General features: G+C 35.3%; 1 protein-coding gene across 1 annotated transcript in view; it reads left to right on the top strand.

The window, feature by feature from the left end:
• Dnah7 (dynein axonemal heavy chain 7) overlaps positions 1-27,827 on the top strand; it is a 289,014-nt gene that overhangs the window by 185,671 nt on the left and 75,516 nt on the right. Inside the window, exons 44-46 of the mRNA XM_077110312.1 lie at positions 557-737; positions 4,216-4,401; positions 11,291-11,454. Coding sequence (XP_076966427.1) covers positions 557-737; positions 4,216-4,401; positions 11,291-11,454 — 531 coding nt within the window. The remainder of the gene's footprint in view (positions 1-556; positions 738-4,215; positions 4,402-11,290; positions 11,455-27,827) is intronic.

Raw genomic sequence — 27,827 nt, forward strand, 5'->3', positions numbered from 1 at the left:
TTAATGATAAATTTTGATTTAATTTTTATCACTTATTTATAAAGATAACATGATTGGCTTCATTTACTAGACACTGAGAAGAGATTTAGAGCCAAACTTTTTCCTTTCATTACTATACATGTATTTAAAATACAACCGTTTGGGTTGATGTATATTCAATGATTATTTTTAAAAAAGGAAAATGAGAAAAATGAATTAATTCTCCTCATCAGAATTAAGCTCTAAACAATTTGGCTAGTTAAATTTTGCAGTATTCTATATAAATATGCTATTCTCTTGCAAAATCACCAAAATGCACCCTAACAATGTTTTATTTTGAATTAAAAAAAAATCATTCAAAGACACTATAATATTTACTATCTATTTTAATAGTCATGTTTTATGTCTGGGATTAAGTCTGATTCTTAGATGAAATATGGAATATAGAATCAGTACAGATTTTGCATAAAGAAGTGTTTTGAGTCAAAGTAAGGATCTTACAAAAGTAAATTCAGAAGTAGAAAGTACCCTGTCATATTAAATGGATACTTAATTTTCCAATTTTACTTTTTTGCAGAGTGGCAAAAATAGTAGCTCCCAAAAAGATAAAACTGGCTTCAGCTGAAGGGGAGCTTAAAATTGCCATGGATGGTCTTAGAAAGAAGCAGGCAGCACTTCAGGAAGTCCAGGACAAATTGGCCAAGCTTCAAGACACACTTGAGTTAAACAAACAAAAGAAGGCTGACTTGGAAAACCAGGTGTGTGCTGATGCTAAGTACATATGTAGGGCAGTACATATACAGTGTTGTGAATAAGAGTGTTCGTGCTAGTATGTGATGAGCTCATCCTACTTTCTTCTTGGTTAGGAGGTGGCACACTGTGATCCCCAGGTCACATCTGCCCATGACCTGTTTTTGTATGGCCCATAAGCTTGTGGTGGTTTTGACATTTAAAAATGATTACATATTAAATGATTATATAGGTACCTACATAATACATAAGTCTTCAGTTTTGCCTCTTGGTCCTTGTGCAGTCAGCTTTTTGTCACTGTAACATAAATACTTGCCAAGAACAATTTAGAGGAGGAAAAGTTTATTTGGGGCTCATGGTTTCATAGGTCTCTGTCCATGGTTGGCCTACTCCATTGGTCTAGCCTGAGGTAAAGCAAGAGTATCATGGTATAAGGATTTGTTAGAGAAGAGTTGCTCAGTTCATGTCAACTAGGAAGCAGAGAGAGAGAGAGAGAGAGAGAGAGAGAGAGAGAGAGAGAGAGAGAGAGAGAGCCAGGAGCCCAAAACAAACAAATCCCAAAGGCAAGCCTCCAGTGACTTACCTCCTTCAACCATGCCCCACCGGCCTACAGTTATCACGCAGTATTCCATTCAGATTATTAATTCATCAAGTTAATTAATCCATTGATGAGATTAACATGTCTTGTGACTGCCTAAAAGCCCCATCTCTGAACCTCGCTGCACTGGGGACCATGCTTTCAAAACATGAGCTTTTTAGGGGACATTCCATATCTAAACCATAACAGTTCTGAAAGGCTGAAATATTTTCTTTTTGGCCCTTTGCAAACAAACAAACAAAAAATGCCAGTCTCTGCCTTAGATTACTAGAATATTGAGCTAGATTATTTAAATCACTTTTGATCTTATAAATAAGGAAATGGAGAAATGAAGCATTAACTGACCTATGTTGTATAAAAAGGTAATGGCAGAACTGAAATTATAACTCAATTCCTAAATCCACGTGATGTCTACTGAAAATTTTTTAAGACTAAAACCAGAGCTATAATTTATATAGTGACATTATTTTCACAAATTGATTGCTAAAGTCTGATCTTATTCCAGAAAAAAAAGCAGTTTGTATAAGAGGTGTCTCCCCCAACGCTCCATTGTTCGTATAGGAAGTTTGAGAGGTGAATCAATTGGATTATGAGATCTGTAACCTAATCAGTGGATTAATCCATGTGATGAATTAGTAATTTGAAGATCTAACTGCAGACAGATGGAGTGTTGGCTGGGGGAGGTAGGTCACTGGGGGCATGCCTTGGAAGTGTTTATCTTCCCTGTGGCTCCTTCCCCCTCTTTCTTTGCTTCCCAGATGCCATGAGCTGAGTAGCTTTCCTCTGCCTCACCTTGGGCCCAGAACAATAGAGTTTACTGACTGTAGACTGAACCTCTGAAACCCTGAGCCCAAAATAAGTTTTTTATTTTATTCCTCCTGTACTTTGTTCTTGTTAGGTATTTTAATTACAGTGACAGAAAGTGACTAACACAATAAATGTTAAAAATATTTTGTAACAGCATTTATCGAGTGTTTATTATGCACCAGGTATGCTGGTTCTTTTTTAATCATTACATTAGTTTATTTCAAAAATTACAATGACAATAAAATTTTAAACCCTTCAAAGAGTGTAAATGTGAAAGTCCTACCTCATGCTACTGATTCCCAGTGCTTCTTTCCTGGTGCAAATATTACACCTAGTGTCTTGCAATGCTCTATTGTTCTAAGAGCATTATATATTATTTCATTTATTCTCACAATGACTTTCTGAGGAGATAACCTTTTTAAAAAACCATTATTTAAACCAACTAAAGCACAGAAAGGTTAAATAATTTGCTCATGTTCAGCCCAGCTTATAAGCATTAAGTCTAAGACCTAAACCCAGGAAATCTGATTGTAATGGTTCCACTCTTTCTGAAGTACCAGATTCCTTCTTTCTGTGAAATCTATCTGCTGTACTTCCAAAGTATATTTGCACAAATATAGGACATTATGCTAATCTGTAAGATATGATATACTGGATAATATTGCTGGATAATCAGTTGTAGTTTAAATGATATTAAAAATAGGTGTACTTGCCCCTGTAAACATTTTCAACTCTGCTATATATCTGAAATTTTTTATACTAAAATGTTAGAAAATTATGGCAATGTAAAATGAATGTACATATATATTTATAGTAAATATCTACTTTTGGAAGAAAAGTTTTAGCTGGCTTTATTTGGTTTCTAATGACAACTTTATTATAGTCCAAGTCTGATTCAGTTTATTATTAGTATTGTTTTGAAAGAAGAATGAATGAGGAAGGCAAAAGATACTTAAAGAGGAAAAAATCAAATAGAAAAAAATTTAAATTTGGAAGTATCAGAAATACTACCTATTATATACCTTTTGCTTTTTTCAAACCTATCTTTGGATGAATTGATATTTGGTATTTTGTATCTTTTAATTTGAAAACATTTACTTAACATAAACAGTAGTATTAGGAAAAGTAAAAGATAAATTCTTATTTTAAAATAATCCAAATGTCTCTGCTTTTATTGATTATTGAATTCCTCTTTCATGTAAATTATTTCAGTTTGAATCTCAAGATAAACTTTACTTAATTTTGTCTTCATCCAAGAATAATGATACTATCCCACTCAAAATTAAATCAAAATAATTCAGGTATTTTGCTGGAATATTGCTACTGTGTGGTTTGAAATAACCTTTCCTCATTTGCCACCTTCATAGGTAACCTCTCTCCTGTCTTTGTTCTTCAAATCACAATCCATAATTACGTATAATCAAATTTGGTTGATAGTCTTATGCACAAAGTAGGCTGTTAACTATTAATTAATGTCCTAATGTACGTTTAATTATATTGGTTATGCTTTGTACGTGAGCATAAATTGTTAGTTTTTAAACATTTAACTTTTAAAATCATTATCAAACCAACCATAAGTTAAGTGAGGAATTATAGAATATTTGAAATACAATGCATCCAGATTTTTTTGTTTGTTTGTTTGTTTTACAGTGCTGGGGATTCAACCCAGGGACATAAATGCTAGGCAAGTGCTCTACCACTGGCTATACCTCTATTCACTCACCCCCTTTTTTTCTGATTTTTTTAAATGGAGGGAAAATATGTATATTTGCAGAATGTTCTTTATTAGTTAACTAACTTTCAGTATCTTATAAGTTATTTCCTTGGTTATAATTTGCATTATATGCTAGATATCCATTATGAATTTCATAAATTATATTAATTTATTTTTTAAAAATTCTAAAATATGATGGACTTTATAATAGTGAAATGATCACATATTTTCTTTTTTGATACTTTTTTACAAATTTCTAGGTGAAAGTTTGAAATTCTTTTAAAAAAATCTCTAATGGTAAAATGTGGCCAAATTTTAAACTTATTCTACTTATGGATGTTAATAAAAACTTACTTTTATTTTTGAGGTTGACTTATGCAGCAAAAAACTAGAAAGAGCTGAACAGTTGATTGGAGGCCTTGGAGGTGAGAAAACTAGATGGAGCCATACAGCTCTGGAGCTGGGTCAGTCGTACATCAACCTGACAGGTGATATCCTCGTTTCCTCAGGAGTTGTTGCTTACCTGGGGGCCTTTACATCTAACTACCGACAGGTGAGGAATGTTTTGGATCTCTTCTTGACCTCTTCTCATCATAGTCAACATTAACCTCAGGGAGATTACTGGGGTTTTTTTGTGATATTTTTTAGGGGATTGGGGTATAAGTACAAGGAGCCACAAAATATTTTCAAATGATTTCTAGTTGTGTGTTTTAGTTATCCTATAAATTAGGTTGGTAGCCAAAAGATGTTATATGAAATACTCTTCTAAATGCTATTTTTTTAAGAACAAAAAGATGTACTGTGAAATGTGTTTTAGTCAGTTATTACATTGCTATGACTGTAAAACCTAACAAAAAAACAATTTTAAAGGAGGGAAAGTTTATTTTGGCTCATGGTTTTCAGATGGCTCATGGTGTAGCACATGGTCCACCAACTCCATACCTCTGAAGCAGAATATTATGGTGAAAGGGCATGAAGGAAGAAAGCAGCCCAGGATATGACATCCAGAGAGCAGAGAGAGAGAGTGGGGAGGGGGAAAGCGGGTGAGCTCCCCACTCCTCAGGGACAAAATGTAAATCCCCAAAATACACACACACCCAGTGACCTACATCCTTCAGCTACTCTCTACCTGCCTGCAGTTAACACCCGCTTAATATGTATCAATGGATTAATTAATTAAGTTGAAGATCTCATTGATTATTTCAACTCTGAAAATTCTTGCAGTTCATACATGAGCTTTGGGTGGACCTCATATCTAAACCTTAACTAAATATAAGGTGAAATGATAGACTCTTGTACAAAATTTTAGTTTCTAAACAAGTGTAAAGGAATCAGGTGTGTGTGTGTGTGTGTGTGTGTGTGTGTGTGTGTGTGTTATGGTTTAGATGTGAGGTGTCTCCCAAAAGCTGACATGAGAGATAATAAAAAAAGCTTGAGAGGTGAAATGCTTGGGTTATGAGAACTTTAACCTAACCGGTGTGTTAATTCTCTAATAGAGATTCACTAACAGTTAATTGAAGGCAAATAAGGTGTGGCTAGAGGAGGTGGGTCATTGAGAATGTGCCTTTGGTATATATATTTTGTGAGTTGAGCTTAGTCTCTCTCTGCTTCTGCGGTGCAGTGTCCTGATCTGCATTCCTCTACCACACTCTTCCACTATGAAGTTCTCTCTCAGCTAGGGGCCTGAGGAATGGAGTCAGCCATCTATGGACTGAGACCTCTGAAACTTGTTAGCCCAAACATAAACTTTTCCTCCTAAAATTGTCCTTGTCAGCTGTTTTGGTCACAGCAGTGAAAAAGTGTGTTTTCATGTGCTTAATCGCTACTCTCCATGAGTCTCAATAAGTCATTTCAAAATCGTTTCAAAGTCTGAAGTTTTGGGGGAGGAAAAAATGAGCCTTCCTGAAACTCTATTAATTAGAGATTCAAGGTGGTGGGCTGGAGGAGGCTGCATTCTTTGTCCCTCCATGACCAGGTAGCAGGGATTCTGCTTCTCGGCAAGGTGGGTGAAAGAAGGATTTCTCTAAAACCCAATGTTTGACAGTCAGAATGTCTTAGAGACTCAGAAGAGACTAGTTGCTGCTGCTATGGCAGTTTTACCAGTAAGGACAAGTCCCATTTCCCCAGATGTGATATTGACCACCTGAGAAACTCCAAGGCGGGCATAGAAAACAAGTTTTATTTAAAGGATAGAAATGGACTTCTCTCCAGAGGAAGAAAAGGACCTAGAGTCAGTACCCAAAGAAATGGGAGTGTCCTGCCCCTTTTATACATTTTAGATTTTCTTTGCTTTCCTGCCCTCTCCTCCCTTTAACTCTCTTCATCCTGCCCACAGGATGGGCCAAAAGATAAGAAGCAAACTGGCAGGGGAAGGACCAAATGTTACAATGATCCAGGCAGGAAGGAACAGCCCATGAGGCATTAATTTTTTTATTTTTTTAAATTTTTTATTCTAATTTGTTATATATGACAGTAGAATGCATTATAATTCATATTATACTTATAAAGCACAGTTTTTCATGTCTCTGGTTGTATAAAAGTATATTCACACCATTTGTGTCTTCATAAATGTACTTAGGGTAATAGTATCCATCTTATTCCACCATCTTTTTTTACCCCCATGTACCCTCCCTTTCCCTCCCTCCCCTTTTGCCCTATTTAGAATTCATCTAATCCTCCCATGCTCCCCCTCCCAACCCTACTATGAATCAGCCTCCTCATATCAGAGAAAACATCTGGCATTTGTTTTTTGGGGATTGACTAACTTCACTTAGCATTGTATTTTCCAACTCCATCCATTTACCTACAAATGCCATGATTTTATTCTCTTTTATTGCTGAGTAATATTCCATTGTGTATGCACACCACATTTTCTTTATTCATTCATCTACTGAAGGACATCTACGTTGGTTCCACAGTTGAGCTATTGTGAATTGTGCTGCTGTGAACATTGATGTGGCTGTGTCCCTGTAGTTTGTTGTTTTTAAGTCCTTTGGGTACAGACCAAGGAGAGGGATAGCTGGGTCAAATGGTAGTTCCATTCCCAGCTTTCCAAGGAGTCTTCATACTGCTTCCAGGAGGCATTAATTAAAACTCCTACAACTCCCTGCAGGAAGAAACAATCACTGGGGAAGGTTACCTTAGCAACAGGTTGGAGTAGGAGGTATAAAGGACTTTGGAGATGTCAGCATTTGATTTTTTTCCCTTTCCAACCAGCCCCCATCTTTCTAATGGGACCCACTTATTTATTATCTATATTGACTATTTTTTACCCTCTGGCTTCAGCAACAGTAGCAACAGCAACAGCGGTATCGGTGCTGATTCAGCATGGAGGGAAGGGAGAATACGGAGAAGCACAACAGGCAGATGTAGTTTGTAAAATCCTGAATTCAGGAAATTAGCCTGCCCTTGACTTATCCAGAGGCTGCACTGTACACTGGTGTATGAAAAGCACCCCATTTTTCCCAACTGGTGGAAGCCATTTTGAGGTAGCCATGCTGAGCTGCAGGAGCTGAGAGATCTGAGCAAAGACAGCTGTACAGTCCTGGCAAGCACCCGACACATGACTGAGGCTGTACCTAGCAGAAAAAGGGTGCCACAGGAACAAAGAACTTTTTCCCAGGAGAATTCAAGTTAGAAAAGTGAAAGGGAGCCCAACTCGCTTCCTCCTTTGAATCTGACTGCTCAATAAAGTGCCTCACATCAGCTGAAGCAGGTTGGGAATTTGAACAGGCAAGTGTGAACAAGTGTAAATATACTCAGGGACTAAGCCCAAGAAGTCTGGAAAGGGTATGTTCAGAGTGTATGAAGGATTGGTTCTGTAAGATATGGAGAATGACAAAGCACAAAATCATGTAGCCTGGGAAGAAGGAATGAGGAAGAAGCAACAAAATTGATAAAATTGACCCTTTCCCAATACATTCTTTTCCTGTTCATGACAATCCCTACAAAGGAAGCAAACATCATCCAGTGGTAAGAATCCTATTCTGTGACCTACACTCATGTATCAGTCTCTCAAGTCAAGACAGTTGGCCATCTGCACTCCATCAGAGGTCTCTCATTCAACTTTAAGCTTAAGTAGGGTTGTAGTAGCAAAGTCAGTGCTATGCCCAGGTCCTCACCTTGCCTCTACGTGCTTTCATGTCCAATGTCTGGTAACTATGACTTTTTTTTTTTCTGGGATGGGAGCAGGGGAAGTCAGTCTTCCCTAGGGTTCTTAGACCCCTACTCCGGCTCAGACAGAGGCAGGAGTATGAGAATCTGTTTCCTGGTTTTGTGGTTGGGACAACTCCAAGGAATAATTTATACTCCCATGGTTCCTTGTGGGATCAAACCAAAGTCACCTCCTGCAGAAATGAGGCTGATCCTTCATCCTTGATTGGCTTCTGCTCCTTTCTCTGGCATCCGCTCTTCAATAAAGTGCCTCATATCAATCCTCATCTCAGATTCTGCTTGTGGAAAAAAAGCTGGATCTTCCCTTAAAGCCAGAATCTAAGTAGTTGTCAGTTATTCGTCAACTCCTTCCTAGAATTTATACTGCTTTTCATAAATATAGAAAGTCTAATTAGTTAACAAGGCCCATAGTTCTTCAACTCCAATGACTATGCCTTTCCCCTTAATATCTTACACTTCTGATAGGAATATACAAACCCTGGGTTTGACTTAATTCAAACATTGTGTAAGCAACATCTTCCCTGCCAGTAATCAGAATAAAAACTGTTTTAGGGGTGATATTGTCACCAAGATGGCACTCATGGTTACTTTTCTACTTGTATCATATGTCTTACCACTAGGTTAGTAACCAGGGTCTTGGCTTATATTTTAAGATGCTTATTCAGAGTCCTCCATGTTTCTTTCATTTAACTCTCTGGTGCTACATACCTTATGGACATATAATTGGGCCGTTTAAATTGCTACCCCAGGGTTCATCTGAGGCAACATACTATACCTGTGAACTTTAAACAGAGCATTCCAAAGGAAACATTGCTTCCATTTCCTCTTTTCCCCCATTTCATTAACTGTCATGCCTACTCCATCATCAAGCTAGCTTTGAACAAACTTGCAGATTCATACAGAAGAAACCATGCCAATAGGAACTGTGTACTAGGAGACAGAATCCACATAGGAAATGCCAACTGCCCCTCCAACTCACATAGTTACTCCACCTGTTCTGGGTAAAACAACCACATAAAACAAAATAAAACATCCAGATGGTATTTATTAAGTACCTATGATAGGAAGGAGTTTTGCCCCCATGATCTTTATCTCCAAGTATGACTACATTTATATGTGTTTATACATGTGAATGTGTTATATGATACAGGGATTTTGCAGGTGGAATTAAGACTGCTAATCAACTGACTTTAAAATAGGAAGATCAGCTGGGTGCAGTGGCTCACGCCTGTAATCCCAGTGGCTCAGGAGGCTGAGGCAGGAGAATCGCAAGTTCAAAGCCAGCCTCAGGAACAGCAAGGCACTAAGCAACTCAGTGAGACCCAGTCTCCGACTAAAATACAAAACAGGGCTGGGGATGTGGCTCAGTAGTCAAGTGCCCCTGAGTTCAATCCCTAGCACTCCCCACCCCAAAATATAAGATAAGCCTGAAATATCTTTTTTAGCAAGAGTAAGGAAGTGCCCAGAGAAAAAGGATATAGAATTTAGCTTAGAGTACTTCTACTGTCAAAATTTAGATAATTGCAGCATCACAATAAATAATAATAGTAACATAACCCATTGAATAAAATTTGAAAAGATAAATCTATGCTGACATAAATTAATAAATGAAAAAAAAATGAGTGCTTGGCAAAAGCCAGGACATTTTCCTAGTCACAAAGTATCTGAACAAAGGCTTCAATGTTAGTTGCAACAGGAGGGGAAAGAACAACTTAGCAGTAGAAAAGCTGTGACATCATTCACAAGTGCTGTCTTCACTATTTTGAATCATGGATAAAAGCTCTGGATTCTCATTTTAGAGCAGTTTTCTCACAAAAGAGAGAAGCCCTCACCCCAGCGATTTTTCTTTTCAAGCTCTAACACTCCTGGGTTATTTTAGGCTCCCCTGTAGAGGCTCCAAGATCCTGGATACCCAGAAGCAATTCCTTTCCTTGTGCCCACAGAATTATTCAAAATACCCAATCCCCTGAAATACATGAAACCTTGCTAATCCCACCCTGCTTACCACACTCAAGCTGCCTTTTGTAGCTCCGGCTTTGTTACTCTGTCTCTGGTACGACACATTTTGTGGCACTGTGTGACAGCCTTCTTACAGTTTAGAGCCATAAATAACAAAAACTTCTTTCATCTGAGTGTCTTTGTGTTGTATTCTACCATCCAAAGAACCTGTAATATCACACATATTATATAATTTGAAATAGATGCCTGGAAGTCAACACTTTAATCAAGTAATAAAAAGTAATGTTGTCAGTAAATGAACAATTTAAAATCACGTACCATTGATGGGAAGAAATGAGAACAACATTTCTGTGATATTCTTGGCAAGGTGCATGACAAGGTGAATCATGAGGGAACTCCATACAGACCCATATAAGGAGCATTCTACATAATATTAACTGGCCTATCCCAAGTCGTGAAAGTCATCAACTCTCTCAAACTGTCATAGCCTTTCATGTGCAAATCAGAATGTTGGTGCAGCCTACTCAGCAAGACCCAAGGGGAGATGGTAGTGCCCACCATACGCTCTGAGCCAGTGCCACCTGTGCACACACAGTGGCCTCATCAAACCAAAGGCTGGTACCATGACCATGCATATTCATCTTCCCGTGTGATTTGTTGATGCCTTCCTTTTGTTCTAGCTCATTTCTCTCTACTCATGTCTTTCACTGTTTTTGAAGGTTTTGATCTGTAACTTGAACTTGAACATTGACTTCTAACTTCTGAGTATGAACCTTGGCTTTAGTACTCTCCTGGTTTCCATGAATCCTAATAGACTTGCCCCAGCTAGAGTATGGAAAATTCCAAAATGTGTCTTATTCTTGATGAAACTTACTAGCCCTACCATGGACCCTCTCAAGGGCATATGAAAACTAGAAATGTTTTCTGTTTCCTCTACTTATTCAAAATGGATTTACTTTTATGCTATAATGTTAAGTTTTACTAAATATCTGTAATCTAAGGAAATATGTGGTTTCCAACTACTCTGTAAAAAATGAAGTTTTAGAATAACAATAGGTAATTATTTTTTCCAGATACAAAATTCTGACTTCATTATATAATCAATCTAGGTTTTATCCAAACATTGAATATATTTCATTTTTATTTAAATGCATAACTGACCCTCTTAATTAGAATGTTATTTAAACAAAAATCTGCTATAGAAGTTTTGATAAGGGTGGGTTTTCTCAAAGTTCAAAGTATAATTGAGGAGTTTACAAAATATTATCATTGTAACATCCTCTCTATATCTTTCTGCAAATGCTTTAAAGAACCAAATCAAGGAGTGGACAGAGTTGTGCAAACTAAAAAGTATTCCCTGCTCAGATGAGTATTCTCTTATGGGTACCCTGGGAGAAGCTGTGACAATTCGAGCTTGGAATATTGCTGGACTACCTTCTGACTCATTTTCCATTGACAATGGCATCATCATAATGTAAGTAGCCTTGGCTTTAGTACTCTCGCAAATTGACTTCTAACTTTTTGAATATGAACCTGGGCTTTAGTACTCTCCTGGTTCCTGGGAATCCTAACAGATTTGCCCCAGCTAAGGTATGGAAAACTTCAAAATGTGTCCTATTCTTGATGAAACTTAATAGCCCTACCATAGCCTTAAACTTAATAGCCCTACCATTATATGAGTATGAACATCTTAGCCTTTTTCCTCATAAATTATTAAAGAATCAGCAGGTGTATTTATCTGCAAACCTCTTAACAACTTTTAGTAATAAAATTCTACATAGTTGAAACAATTAATTAGCTAAATTAAATGTGAATATTGGAGACTAGTAAACAAACAAAAAAGGTGACTTTTCTTGATCAATTTTAAGAAAGTAGAGAAAATTCTTCCATAATTAAGTGAAGTCCAAAATTTTCATTCTTATAAAATATAGAATTTTGTGATTATAGGCTATTAAATGTGCAGCCATGGGTTGTTGATTGTGATTGGGTAGGGTGTTCCAAATTCTGTCCTTGTCCCTGATGTGGGACAAGTTTGAATTATATGGATACATTTCTTGATCCTTGGCTGACAGGATCTTTCAGGGTTTTGCACTCTTCCTGGAACCTCCTGGTTAGGAGATAAACCCCACAGGGTCTTGGTAGGAAGGATGCCAAGGGCATTTCTAGTCACACCTTCTCCTTCACATCTTACCTCCAAGAAACCAAGGACTTCAATCTACCCCAGTGTGAGAACGAACATCAATTGTGTTACTTCCAAGTTCACATTACCATGGCCTTTTATGACTGGGCCAGTCTTCTTGTGATTTTAGTGTGTTATCAGATAGCACAGGAGTGGGAAGTATTCAATTCTGCCTTACAAGACAATTTGATTAGTTGATAGTTTTCTATTGAAAAAGTAGTATGATAGTATTTAATTTAAAGTAAACAACGCATAAGCTATAGATGTGATTTCTGATAATAGAAATGACCACCAAGTATGATGACTGGTTGCTCTTAATTTTTTTATTTTTTAGTTATTGGCGGATACAACATCTTTGTTTGTATGTGGTGCTGAGGATTGAACCTGGGCCACATGCATGCCAGGCGAGCGTGCTACCGCTTGAGCCACAGCCCCAGCCCATAGTTCCTCTTTTAATCAAGTAAATTTTACTTAGACAAACTTCTTCAGAAACTCAAATTTAATTATTTTGTTGGTTTAGAGAAAGACCTTTTTCTGGGGGACTAAAATTAAGTATTGAGTTCTCTGATTATGTAATCTAAAAATTCATCCAGAAAGAAATCAGAGAATGTAAAAACTGGCAGATTCGTTAACTTGCTAATAAATTAGCAGAATATTAAGTACCTTTTAACATGTATAGAATCATATCTAGTTTATTATTGAATTATTTAACATTATTTAACTTTCATGCAATGTATGGGTTGATAGTTCATGTTAGAATATACAAGAGATTGGCACATGTGAAAAGTTTCTGAAATTTTAAAGTCCAACTCTTATTTTCACTTTTGTCCAGCTGAACCAATTAGCTTGATATGAAGAATAATCAAATTTTTACTGTTTTTGTTTTTGTTATTGTTATTGTTTTCCTCTCAGAAAAGACCTTTGGCTCTTCTCTAGTACTTGTGAATATAGCTGGCCACATTCTAGAGTGATTGTAATGTCTTTGTTGTTTTGATTTGCTATTTTATATATCTTTGTTTCACCTAGAAAGGTACCTGTAATCATTATATCCACTGAAGGCCACATTACATCTTATTTTCTAGCCAAAAAAAAGTACCAGTTCCATCAATTTAACTGCAAATGATAGGATTTTATTCTCATTTATGAATAATACTTTCTTGTGTATATATATCATATTTTCTTTATGCATTCATCTGTCAATGGGCATCTAGGCTGATTCCATATCTTAGCTGTTCTTTTACTCAGCTTTTATTTTGTCATGGGGATCAAAATACCTGACAAGAACAATTTTAAGAAATAGAATAGGAAAAAGGTTATTTAGGATTCACAGTTTCAAAGATCCCGGTCCATTGACAGTGAGTGACTCTGTGGCTTTAGGCCTGAAGTGAGGCAGAACATCATGGCAGAAGTGTATGGAGGAAGAATGCAGCTCAGGACATGGCAATCAGAAAAGCAGAAGTTCACTAGGTTCAAAACATAAACTCCAAAGGCATGTCTCCCAGTGACCTACCTCCTCCAGCCCCACCCTACCTGATTACTGTTATCATTCACTTAATATATTCAGGTGGATAATGCACTGATTATGTTAAGGCTCTCATAACCCAGTCATTTTACCTCTGAACATTCTTTCATTGTCTTACACATGAGCTTTATCTAAACCATCACAGCTATTGTGAATAGTACTACAATAAACTTGAATCTGGAGGTATCTCTTTTGTATTCTGACTTTATGTTTATGTCCATAAGTGAGACAACTAAACCACATGGTAATTCTAGTTTTTTGTTTTTTGTTTTTCTGGGGGGTAACAGGGATTGAACTCAGGGGCAATCGACCACTGGGCCACATCCCCAGTCCTATTTTGTATTTTATTTAGAGACAGGGGCTCACTGAGTTGCTTAGCGCCTTGCTTTTGCTATTTATTTTTGCATTTATTTCCTATGTTTTCATAATTTCTTTTTCAGCCAATTCATTATTGGTGTAGAGGAAATTTACTGGTTTTGAACTCACGATCCTCCTGCATGTGCAACTATGCCCGGCTAGTTCCAGTTTTTTGAAAAACCTCAATAATGTTCTCCATAGTGGCTGTACTAAGTTTTATTTATGCCCATAGTTAAAATAATTTCTTTTTTTCCTGCATCCTAATCAGCATTTTTTTTAAATTTATAAGTCATACTAACTGGATTGAGATGGTATCTTGTACTTTTGATTTGGATTTCTCTGCTAGTTTATACCATTTTTTCATATATTAGCCATTTTTATTTTATTTTTAGAAGTATCTATTTAGACATTTGACCATTTTTTAATTGGATTGCTTATTTTTTGTTAATTTTTTAAGTTCTATATATATTCTGGGTATTAACCTTCTGTCAGATGACTAACTGGCAAATATTTCTCCCAGTCTGTGGCTCTCTCTTCACTCTGTTGATTATTTCCTTTACTGTAAAGGAACTTTCTATTTGATATAATCCCATTTGCAAATTTTTGCATTTATTTCCTATGCTTTTGGTGCCCTATTAAAAAATCATCAACTGTACCAATATCTTGAAGTATTTCCTCTGTTTTCCTGTAGTAGTTTCAGATCATACATTTTTGATCCATCTTTTTTAACAGGGTGAGAGATAGGATTCAGTTTTGGTCTTTTGCATGTGTACATCCAGTTTTCATAGTACCATTTATTAAAAAGCCTGTCCTTTCTCCAGTGTATGCTTTTGGTGTCTTTGTTGAGAATCAGTTGGCTGTATATGTATGGATTTATTTCTGGGTCATCTATTGAGTGTGTGTGTGTGTGTGTGTGTGTGTTTCTGTTAATACCATGCTGTTTTTGGTACTATGGTTATGTATTATGTCTTAAGAGTTGGGAATGGTAATGCCTTCAGCTTTACTCTTTTTTGCTTAAATTGCTTTTGCTATTGAATGTCTATTGTGCTTCCATATGGATTTTCATGTTTTTTTCTAGTTCTGTAAAAAAATGTCATTGGTATTTTAAAGGAATTTGTATTGAAAGATCACTTTGAGTAGAATAGACATTTTAATAGTATTAATTCTCCTAATCTATGAACATAAGAGATCTTTTCACCTTTTAGTATCTTTTTCAATTTCTTCCTTTGGACTTTTCATTTTCACTTTCTTAATTGATATATTCCTAGGTAATTTTTATTGTATGTGTGCATGTTGTGAATAGGACTGTTTTCATAATTTCTTTTTCAGCCAATTCATTATTGGTGTAGAGGAAATTTACTGATTTTTGTATGTTGATTTTTGTGTCTTGCTACTTTACTGAATTCACTTACCAGTTCTAATAGTACTTTGGTGGAGTCTTTAGGTTTTTCTATGTATAAAATCATATCATCTGCAAATAGGGATAATTTGGCTTCCTCCATTTCTATTTGTTTGCTTCTAATTTCTTTGTTTTGCCTAATAGCTCTGGCCGAAATTTCTAGTGCCATATTAAATGAGTGGTGAGGGTAGACACCCTTATCTTATTCCTGATATTCTATTTTTCCCATTAAATATGATGTTGGCTGTGAGTTTATCATGTTTAGTCTTTATTATGTTAAGATATGATATCTATTTTCAGTGCTGTTATCAGGAAGGGATGTTAAATTTTATCAAAGGGTTTTTCTGCTTCTCTTGAGATGATCATGTGATATGTATCCTTCATTCTATTTGGGTGATATATTACATTTACTTATTTATGTGTATGTTAAACTATCCTTGTATCCATGGAGCTAAATGAACTTAGTCAGGGTGTGTTATCATTTTAATGTGCTGTTGTATTCAATTTTCAACTATTTTGTTGAGGATTGTTGCATCTATGTTTATTGGGGGTATTTGTCTACAGTTTCCTTTCTTTGTTGAGATTCCTTATCAGGTTTTGGTAACAGGGTAATGTTGGTTTCACAGACCCCTTTTCAATTCTGTGGATTAGTTTTGAGAAGCATTAGTGTCAGGTCTTCTTTAAATGTTTGGTAAAATTCAGCAGTGAGGTCATCTGGTCTTGAACTTTTCTTTAATGCGAGACTTTTTATTACTATTTCAATGTCATTTGTTATTGGTTCAATGGGTGTTTTGTATCTTCTTTGTTCAATTTTGGTCAGACATGCCCAAATTTGTACATTTATTCTAGATTTTTCATTTATTAGTATATTAGTTTTTCAAAATAATCCAAATAATTCTTGAAAGTTCTGTAGTATCAGTTGTAATGTGTTATTTCATCTCTAATTTTATTTTTTGTATTTTGGTGTTCTCCCTTTTTTATTTTTATTTTTGGTTAGTCTCACTTGAAAGTTTGTCAATTTTGTTTATATTTTCAAAGAACCAACTCTTTATTTCATGGATTCTTTGTTATTTTAGTCTGAGTTTTATTTATTTATGCTCTGATCTTTATTATTACCTTCCTTCTTACTAATATTGAGTATGGTTTGTTCTTACTTTTCTAGATTATTGAAATAAATCATTAGGCTTTTTATATTAAATCAATAAAACTTTATTTTTTTGAATAGGTACTCATCACTATAAACATTCCTTGTAGTTTACTGCTTTTGTTATATCCGCAGGTTGGTGTATGTTTTGTTCCCATTTTTATTTGTTTCAAAGTATTTTTAAGTTTTCCTTCTGACATTCTCAAAGACCCAGTGTTTGTTCAAAAGTATGTTATTTGGCCTCCTTGTATTTTTGTCATTTCTAAAGTTTCTCTGCCATTGATCTGGTTTCTTTTCCTCGTGATAAGAAAAGATACAGAATATGATTTCAATTTTCAAAAATATGGTAAGACTTATTGATGGTCGATTCTAGAGAAAGTTCCATGCAGTGATGAAAAGAATGCATTTTCTGAAGATGTTGAATGGGATATTCTGTAAGTGTATATTAAGTCCATTTGATCTATAGTGTAGTTTAACTCTGATGTTTCTTTATTGATTTTTGTTTGGATGCCTTACCCATTGGTGATAGTTGGGTATTGAAATTCCCATTTATGTTTATATTGGAGCTCTCTCTCTCTCTCTCTCTTAAGACTAATATCATTTCATTTATAAAAATTGTGTGTTCCCTTATAATATGCACTTAGACATATAATTGTTATATCCTTTTGATAAATAGATTCCTTGATCATAATATAGTGGACTTCTTTTTTACTATTTTTTCTTTACCATCTGTTATGTCACATATAAGTATAGCTACTTCTTATTGTTTTTGAGTTCTGTTTGCTTGGAATATCACCATTCTAACCTTTCACTCAGTCTTTTTGTGTTCCCATGGATAACTGAGTTTCTTGTACACAGAATATTGTTAAGCTTTATTTTTAAATATTTTTGGCCTGTTTGTATCTTTTAACTAGAAAATTAAGACCATTTACTCTCAGTGTTATTAATGAAAACTATGGACTTGTGCCTATCATTTTGTTGATTTTTCTCCTAGTTGTTTTGAATATTCTTTGGTTAATTCTTTCTCTCTTAATTATCTTTATGATTCACTGGTTTATTATACTTTTAGCATTTGATCCTTTTCTGGTTTATTGTATTTGCAGTGTTTGAATATTTTCTACTTTTCATTTATTTATTTGCTCTTTAAGTGGGATTTATAATTTCACATACTACTCTGATGGTGGTTATCTTCCTTTCACTTCTCGGTATAGAATTCCCTTTAGTATTTTTTGTAAGACTGATGTGGTGGTCATAAATTTCTTTAATTTTGTCTTATCATTTCTCCTTCATTTGTGGATAACTTTGCTGTGTATTCATCTTGGTTGGCAATTATATTTTTTCAGAACTTGAAATACATCATTTCATGCCCTGTAGGATTTCTTCTGAGAAATCTACTGTTCATCTAATGGAGTTGTTCTTAAATGTGACTTGGTGATTTTTCTCTTTGAGATTTCAAAACACTGTCTTTATCTTGCATTTTTGATAATTTCTCTATAACAGGTTATGAAGGTCTTTTCTGCTCATGTCTATTTGGGTTTCTATAGGCCTCATATACCTGGATGACCATGTTATTCCCCAGATTAGGGAAGTTTTCTGATATTATTTCTTTGAATAGGTTTTTTATGCCTTTAAACTGTATTTTCCCCCTTTGGGTATGCTGATGTGCAGATTTTTGATCTTTAAATAATTTCTGTTTTAGCCAATTTTTTTTGCTGCTATGACCAAAAGATCTGATAAGAACAATTTTAAAGGAGAATAGGTTTATTTGGGGCTCACAATTTCAGAGGATTCAGTCCATAACTTGGCTAGCTCCATTGCTCTGGGCCTTAGATGAGGCCAGACATTGTGGCAAAAAAAAAAAAAAAAAAAAAAGTGTAGTAGAGGAAAGCAACTCAGGATATGGTCACTAAGAAACAGAGGGAGACTTCACTTTCACAAAGGACAAAATATGTACCCCAAAGGCAAGCCTTCTCCTCCAACCACAGCCTACCTGCCTATAGTTGCCACCCAGTTAATCCCTATCAGGGGAATAATGCACTGATTAGGTTTAACCTTTAGTCTTCTCACCTCTAATCTCTTTCGAATCATCTTACACATGAGATTTTGGGAGGACATCTCATATCTAAACCACAACAATGTCCTAATGCTTTGTTCATTCTTCCTTATTTTTTTTTCTTCATTTCTGCCCATATGTGATATTTCAGAAGACCTGTCCTCAAGCTTATGTATTTGTTCCTCCACTCTATCTAGTCTGCATTTAAGGATTTCAACTAAACTTCTTTTAAAATTGTCACAGGGCTCTCACACTGTTTTCCCCAGGTCATCCTCAACCTTGATCTTCCCACCTCAGTCTTTCAGATATCTGGAATTGCAGGCATATATGTGCTACTATGCCTGGCTTCAATTGAATTTTCATTTTGAATATTCATCTAATGGATGATACTCATCTTGGTGGTACTGGGAAATTGAACACTAACACCAAGCTACATCCCCCATCCTTTTTATTTATTTATTTTTTTATTTTGAGGCAGAGTTTTGCTAAATTGGTGAGGTTGGCCTTGAATTTATAATCCTTCTGCTTTAGTCTCTCAAGGAGCTGGGATTATAGGCATGTGCCACTGCATCTGGCTGTCAACTAAATTTTTTGTCTGATGCATTAAATTCTTCATTTCTTAAGCTTTCTGATTGGTTCTCTACAAAATCTCTTTCTTTGCTGAATTTCTCATTCATATTCTATTGTCTTCTAAACTTCCTTCACCTATTTATCTACATTCTCTTAGATCTCATTGAATTTTTTTAAAAAACCAGTCTTTGAAATCTTTATCAGGCATTTAATCCAATATCTTTGGAATCTACTACTAGAGAGTTAGGATCTTTTTTTTAATGTTTCTTGTGTTCATAGGTTGAGATTTGTTATCTAGTGAAATGGATTATAAGTACCAATTTTTTTCTTATGGCCTTCTTAGTAAGTGAATTTCCACTGAAAATGTGTCTTAGGGTATCATCTTGTTATGTAAAAGGATATAAGTTTATTTCCAGCTGGCTACTATAGTCTAATCTCTCAGAAACTACTTTGACTTTAGTGATTTTGGCACAGTGCATATTGTGTCAGAGTCAGAGAGACCCAGTGTCTGTGGGTTGTACGAGAGTGGGGACAATCTAGCAGTTCAGGTGTGTGTAGTATAGAGAAGAGATTTATTCCTACGATACGAATGGTAGGCTCTATCTGGTAATGGGTATTTCTTCAGGCACTATTGCTATTAGCTCTCAGTTACTTGAATGGGTCACTGAATGGCTGCTTGAGTATTGGTGAAGGCTTGTTCTCTGATTAGGCTCCTCTTTTACAAGAGGGGCAGGAATTACAGTACCCTCTCTGTGATACTCACACCTAATATTGTTAGCAATATGTGATCAGATAAGGTATAGGATCAAACAAAGCCATGACCCTTATATAGGTATAAAGGTAGAAAAACTTGTGTAATTCTTCTTTGCTACCAGTATGGGCTGTCCTCCTAGGAGTGTAATCTGAGTCCTCCCTTAACTATGCATGATTGGGGATCGAGCAATGGCAAGAGGGTTTTCTCCTCAGATTTTTCTCACTTGTAATGCCCACCAGAGCTTGGGCAAGAGTGTGTCATAACTGGAGTCAGACACTCCCTCTCAGCTGAGGTGCTTGAAGGAGAGAGTGAAAGGGGGAATGTGTCCAGTGCTGGACAGTTTCTCTTCAGACTTTCTTAGCATGGAAGCAGGGCATCAAAAGGGGACTTTTCTCCCCAGGATTTCCCATTTTTTTTTTATTTATAGTGTCCTCTAGGGCCACCCTTACCCCCTTTTTTTTCATTTATAGTGTCCTCTAGGGCCACCCTTACCCCCCTTTTTTTTTCATTTATAGTGTCCTCTAGGGCCACCCTTCCCCCCTTTTTTTTCATTTATAGTGTCCTCTAGGGATTGAGTGGGTGTGGGTCACAGGTGGAGCCTGCTCTAAGTGGATTACAACCATAAACACTTGCTGGACAAAATTTCTGTGAGCTTTCCTTGGCTGTGCGTCTTGGTAGTGGACCACAACTGGAGGTGTGATGGTGTTAGCAGAGATAGCCTCCGCATGTTTGTGCAGGCAGGGGAGCCGTGGAAACTCAGATTTCTTTTTTACTTTGTTAGTGACAGGCACTTGTGTGGTCCTTGGAGAAGGTTAGCAGGAACTGTGTGGGCAACTGCTTTTATTCCCAGCACCCATGAAAGACTACATGCTCCCAGCCATGCTGCTGGTCTCAGAAGGCAGGTTCTTGTGGATGGTACTGTCAGCTCCCTCCACATCTCAACATCTATTTCCCACTGGATAGCACTCAGTGGGTTTTTATCACTCATTCAACCAACCAAGCGTGCCTCATGAGGCAGCCACACACTAAGCCAGTCTGTGGTGACCAATACATGGGAATATGCAGAGGTTTGTGACCCTGCATTCAGAAAATACATCCCTTCTCCAGATGGCTCCCAGGCTATAGCATCCCCCTCAGAGAGAGAAAGTGAATTCCTTTTCCTGTTGTGCAGTTTTCAGACCTGAAGCCTGTAAGAGCTGCAAAACTTCCCAATTGCAAGGATTGCCAGTGTGTCTACACTAGTAGTATGCTGGAACTCTCGATCTTTCACCTTTATCCCTGTCAAGAGGAGACTCCTCCTCCCCAGCTGTGGAGCGGGGATTCAGTGCTGGGATATTTTGTTTATTTTGCTATACTTCTATCCTATGTTTCTGGATTTAACAAGCATTCCATTTCTCTACTGTCATTTCCTAATGTTCTCCAATAGTCATTCACCTCAATGTGTAGCTGTATATCCATTGATGTAGGAATGCAGGGGACCTCTATTCAGCCATCTTGCCCACCTCCTTTTCATCTGTTTTTATCTTTTTGTATGTACGTAAAGAGGACAATAGCAAAATTTTCTATAATGCATCACTGCTATGTATTCAAATTCTATATCCTCCTGTGAAGACTGCTGTGAACATGTATTATCACTGTTAGAAACCTGTATTTTCAAAAACTCCAAAGAGCATCAAATAATACTCCTTTCTAGACAATAACAAAAGAACAAACACTGCCAAACCTTGGAACACTGAGTACTATAATGATTCATTTTTCATTTGGGAATTACTGGTTTTAAAGCATTTATGGATTCAAGAACGTTTAATGGAGGAAATAAGAGAGGGGAAGATTGTGTGGAGAAAATCATTTTCTTGCCAATAAAATAGTACAAAATAATGATGGAAAAGAAGTCATCAAGTAATAGAGTGCTTGTTCATTTTGAATTCAAAATGTTCATCCAAAGAGCAATGCTATTAAGGCCCAAATTTGTTTTACATAATAATTGTTGGCATATTTCATTCTAAAAACTAGTATTATCTTTTCTATGTACTCTAAAGAATGTCACTTTTGAAATGTTATTAATTTAATATGTTATTCTATGGAACCCCAAAATTTTAAAAACAAACTAATATTATAAACTGAAGTCACAGATATTGTCCTATCTTTTAATCAAAAGATGTTACAATGAGAGTACTATTTGGTGAAAATAAGTGTATTATACTCATTAACCGCTTACAGAACATTTGTTTGTGTATAATTACATACACACACACACACACACACACACACACACACACATACACACACACACTTACACACGGGGGTGGATGACCATCTTTCCAGTACAGTGTTGAAAACGTTATTCTTTTTTTCATCAAACTTGCCATTGTATCTTTGGTAAAAATCAGTTCTCCGTATATATGTGGGTCTATTGCTAGATTCTTTATTCTTGTTGCCTATCTTTGACCTGTTTGTCTCGATGCAAATACAATATTGCTTTGATTATTGTAGTTTTATGTAAAGTCTTGAAGACAAGTAGTATGCCTTCCAACTTTATTCTTTGTCAAAATGGTTCTGTCTAGTTCTTATCTTTTAATATAAATTTTAGAATTGTTTTTTAAATATCTACAAAAGATTCATGTGGGACTAAAGGTGTAGCTTGGTGGTAGAACATCCCAGGTTTAATATCTCCAATACAGAAAAAAATATAACTCTTATAATTCTTTTATGCAATGTATTGATTCATTTATTTAGGTTTTTGATTTATTTCATCAGTGTTTTGCTGTTATATTTATACACAGTATTTTTTAAAAATCTTCATTTGCTATTTTGTAAATGTTACTTAATTATTATTTTTTGTTTGTTTGTTTGAATGTTCATTGCTAGTACTAGAAAAACAATTTTCCTTTTCTGGAAGAGATTTTATCACATTGAATTTGTGATAAAAATACCTGGCAACCTTTTAAAACTCATATGACCTTTTCTGTAAATTCATTAGGATAGACTATGTAGATAATTATACTATCTGCGAATAGTGACACTTCAATTTCTTTCTTTCTAAACTTTATGCCCTTTATTATTTTTTTCTTGGTGTATTGCACTGACAATGACTTCCAGTTTAATGTTGAACAGGAATGACTAAACAGGACATGTTGCCTATCCAATCTAAGGGGAAAATGATAATGGACATTTTTACCATTACATGTGATATTAACTCTAGGAGTTTTGCTTTTTATTGCAAATTCTTTTTTATTGGGTGAAAAATTTTTCTTCCAGTTTGCTGAAGACTTTTTGTCAAATGCTTCTTCTGTATCTATTAAAATTATTTTTGTAGTTTTGTATATTTAGTCTGCTAGTATGGCAAATTGTACCAATTGATTTTTGAATGTTGAAACAGCATTGAATTCTCAGTATAAACTCCACTTGGTTATAATTTACTCTCCTCTGAATTCAGTTGTTAATCTTTTGTTGAAGATTTCTACATTTATGCTCATGAGGAATACTGGTCTGTTTTCTTTTGTTTTTAGCGTATTGCTGGCCTTACATAGGAATTAGGAAGACTTCTCTCCTATTTTCTGGACGAGATTATGTAGAATTAGAATGAATTTTTTTCCCATAAATATTTGGTCAAGATGACCAAAGAAATTATTTGTGCTTTAAATTTGCTCTGTTGAAAGGTTTTATCTATAAATTTAATTTTTAAAATAGTAATAGTTCTATTAAGGTTACCTGTTTATTAGTTCTGAGTTTGAATAGTTTTTAATCTTTCAATAAAAAGGTCAGTTTCATCTATTATCAAATTTATGGCTATAGAGTTGTTTGTGATATTCCCTTACCCTCCTTTTAATGTCTGCATAATCTGTAATGATAATCTCTTCTGTCAATTTACTCTTTTCTTCTGGTTGCTTTAGGCAAAAATCATTTTTCCCCCCAGGTTTCCTAAGATAGAAGCTTATATTATTTTGCATTTCTTTTTTAATCTATGAAATCAACGCTGTACATTTCCCATTAAGTATTGCTTTAGATATATAGCACAAATTTTGATAGTGTTATAGTGTTATTTTATTTTGTGGTATTGAACCCAGGGTTTCACACATGCTAGGCAAGCATTCTGCCACTGAGCCTTGATATGTTCTAATTTTCATGATATTTAAAATATTTTATAAATTTTCCTGAGACTTCCTCCTGTTAGGTTTATAAACTATTTTAAAATGTATTATTTAATTTACAAATATTTGGAAATTTTTAAGGAATCTTTCTGCTATTATAATTTAATTTTTAACTTATTTATGTTATGTTCAGGCACTAAATTCTGTGTAATTCCAATTGTTTAAAAATTTTTAAATTTGTTTTATGGCATTGTATATTTGTAAATTTTCCATGTGCTCATGAAAAAAAATGTATTTTGCTGTTATCAGAGTGAAGAGCTTATCAAATCTCATTTAGATTAAGTTGTGTTTCCTTATGATATTGCTTCCCTTTAGGCTGAAGAACTTTAGTGTTTGTTTGAAGTAGGTCTGCTGGCAAAAACTTTCTCAGTTTTCTTCATCTGAGAATGTCTTTATTTTACCTTTATTCCTGAAGGATATTTTTGCTAGGTATAGAATTTGGGTTGGAAGTTCTTTCATTACTTTAAGGATGTTCTACTATATTCTGGCTCCATGATTTCTAATCAGAAAATTTCAGCCTTTTGAATAATTGTTGCATATAGGTAACATGTTTGTCTCTAGCTGTTTTCAAACTATTTTTTAAAAAATCTTTGGTTTTCAACTATTTGTGTGTCTGGGTGTGAGTTTATAAGAGTCTTCATTTTGAGGTCTGCTGAGTTTCATGAAACCAAGTTTTTGTGTATCACTGCATTTGGGAGAGTTTCAGTCATTATTGTTTTCAAATGTTTTCTGTACTGTCTCTTCCTCTTCTCCTTCTGGGGGCCCCAGTGATATGAAAGCTAAACCTTTTAATATTGTTGTACAAGTCTCTGAGGTACTGTTTTTTTTTTTTCCCAATCTTATTTTTTCTTTTGGTCGTTCAAATCTGGGCCACTTTAGATTCCAAATCTTCAAGTTCACTGATTTACTCTGTCATCTCCTTTTCATTATTGAGCACATACAGTGGAATTTTTTTCATATATTACATTTTTCAGCTCTAAAATTTCCATTTGATTTTCTATTTCTATACTTAGAACATCCATCTCTCTCAACAATATTCACCTTTTTCTCATGGAGAATCAGTACAATATCTGTTTTAAAGTCTTAATTTTCTGGTAAATTCAATATTTTTCTTTTTCTTTGATACTTAATAACTCTTTAGGTTTTTGTATGTCAAGTAATTTTGGATTATAACCTGGAACTTTTGAATGCAAAACTCTGGGTCCTGTTAAAATCCTCTGGATAAGATTGATTTTTGTCTTAGCAGTTAAAGGACTGAAGTTTAGAACACAATTTCTGTTTTTCCTTCAGTAGAGGGTGTTTTCAGTGTCAGTTTAAATTTGAAACCTTTGAAATGCTCTTTGGATCGTCTCAGCACACATTAGTCAGAGGTTAGCCTGCAACTTGAATTTATGTGACAGTTCAGAGCCTTTAGTTTGCTTCTTTAGGTGGGTTGCATGCACAACTTGGTAATGAGACCAGGAGTATGTTTTCATTCACAGAGTGAATGAGTTCTGTCTTCAGGTCTTCTTCAGATATGTAGCCTATATTTTATTCTGGCCCAAATGATGGAGTTATCTCATTTTTATTTTCTTATACTATTATATAATTTCATGCCAACACTTTAGCCAAAGTGGCAAGAGAAAAAGGGAGAAATACTTGAATTCCCTTCACCTTCTATGAACAACAGAATCTTCTTTTTCTAATTCTTCTATCCAGAGAGATGGAGTTTTGCTCAGTGTTTTTGGTAAGTGCACTACTACTTGCTTCCACCATGGCAATTCAGCTCTGTGAGGTTAACCTTGGGGCAAAGAGAGAAGAGAAAAAGGAGAAATCAGCAACAAGGAAAGCAGATAGATTTCCCCACCCACACACTTTGTTTTACATATGACCCTTTTCTTATTTCTCTAGTTTGAGTTTTTGATTCCCATGTCTGCTGTATACTGCCCTATGAAGCCAGAAAATTTTAAAAAGGAAAATAAAAAGAAGAAGAAGGAAAAAAAAAAAGATCCAGGAACCTCACCAATTTCTTATTGGCCATTCTTGCAGATTTTTTACTTTCCTCATTCATTTATTTTTATTTATTTCCTAGAATATGAAAGAAGGTACTTTTTGTATATTATACAAAATTTTGTTTGTTGATCAGTACAAAAGAAAGGTTATAATGGGCTTAGCTTATCTTGGTCAGCATCAGAAGTTCTTTCCTCTGATTTTGAAATACTGTTCATTGAACCAAGTATTTTCTGTACAGGAATAATCTCTTAGAGAATTTTAATTTTATGAATGAGTTAATTTATATGTTGTTTGCAAAAAAGTTTTTTGCTATTTCTGAATCAGTGGATTATTTAAAACAAACTTAATTTAATGTAGGAAAAAAAAGAATAAGTAAAAAAAAAAAACCTGGCCCTTCCCTTGAAGGAACATAAAATTTGGTTGGTTGATATAGCTAGGGAATTGTAGAATTATGATAATAGCATATGACCATTGGGTGAAAATACTATAAATGTAATATGACTAAATTGCTAAAGATTTTCAGAGAGAAAAGAGATCAAGAAAGACTTTGTGGGCTACATAGCTTTTGAGTTGACCTTGAAAGATGAGTAGGATTTGAACATGAAAAGATGGGGAAGAACTGCATTTTGGACAAAGAAACAGCATGAACATGGGTTTTATGGCTAAAAAAAAAAAAATGGAAGCAACAGGAAGAAGAGTATTATACAATTTCTCTAGGGAAGTATCAATGCCATTTAACATTCACAAACCTTCACACTTAAAAATATTTCTAAAATGTGGCAGAGTGAAAACTTTTACATATATGTAATTTATTTCTTTCAAATTTTCTTTTACATCCTTTTATTCTCATAAGCATATGATTCTGTTTTCATTAGTGTGTTAGCTTTTTGTCACTGTGACAAATAATCTGGAAAAAAACAATTTAGAGGCAAAAAAAATTTATTTTGGGGTCATGGTTACGGAGGTGTTAGTCCATGGTTGACTGGATTCATTTCTTTGGGCCTGGAATGATGCAGAACATCATGGCAGAAAAGTATGGTAGAGAAAAGCTGCTCAGCTGGTGGCAGCCAAGAAGAGAAAGTGTTGTGAAGAAGGTAAACCCTTCCAGGTCACCCCCAATGACCTACTTCCTCCATCCAGGTCCCATCTCCCAGAAGTCCATCAGCTCTCATGAAGTCAGAGCCCTGCCTAAAACTTCCACCTCTGAACTTTGCTGCACTGGAGACCATGCTTTCAACACACAAGCCATAGCAATTAGTTAATTGCATCTAAAATATTATGTTAATCTTTTGGTCTCCTTTTTTCTTGAGTATAATTAATGTGTTGGACTGAATTGTGCCCCTATTCTTCAAATTCAAATGTTGAAGCCATAACCTACAATGCAACTATATTTGGAGAGGGACTTTAAACTTAAATGAGGTCCTAAGGGAAGAGCCCTAATCTGATAGGACTGGTAACCTTATAGAGAAAATGCCATGTGAAAACACATGGAGAAGTCTGCCATTTGCAAGCCAAGGAGAAAGGCCACTGAAAAATGCATTCTTGTTGATATCTTAATTCTAGATTTTCAGGCTTCAGAACTATGAGAAAATATCTTTTTTTTTACTCAGGTTGAAAGATTGAACACAAGAGTGCTTAACCACTGAGTCATATCTCCAGCTCTTTTTAGATTTTATTTAGAGACAAGGTCTCACTAAGTTGCTGAGGCTGGCTTTCAACTCGTGAT

This window comes from Callospermophilus lateralis, chromosome 9 (assembly GCF_048772815.1).
Source record: "Callospermophilus lateralis isolate mCalLat2 chromosome 9, mCalLat2.hap1, whole genome shotgun sequence".
NCBI classification, from domain to species: Eukaryota; Metazoa; Chordata; class Mammalia; order Rodentia; family Sciuridae; genus Callospermophilus; species Callospermophilus lateralis.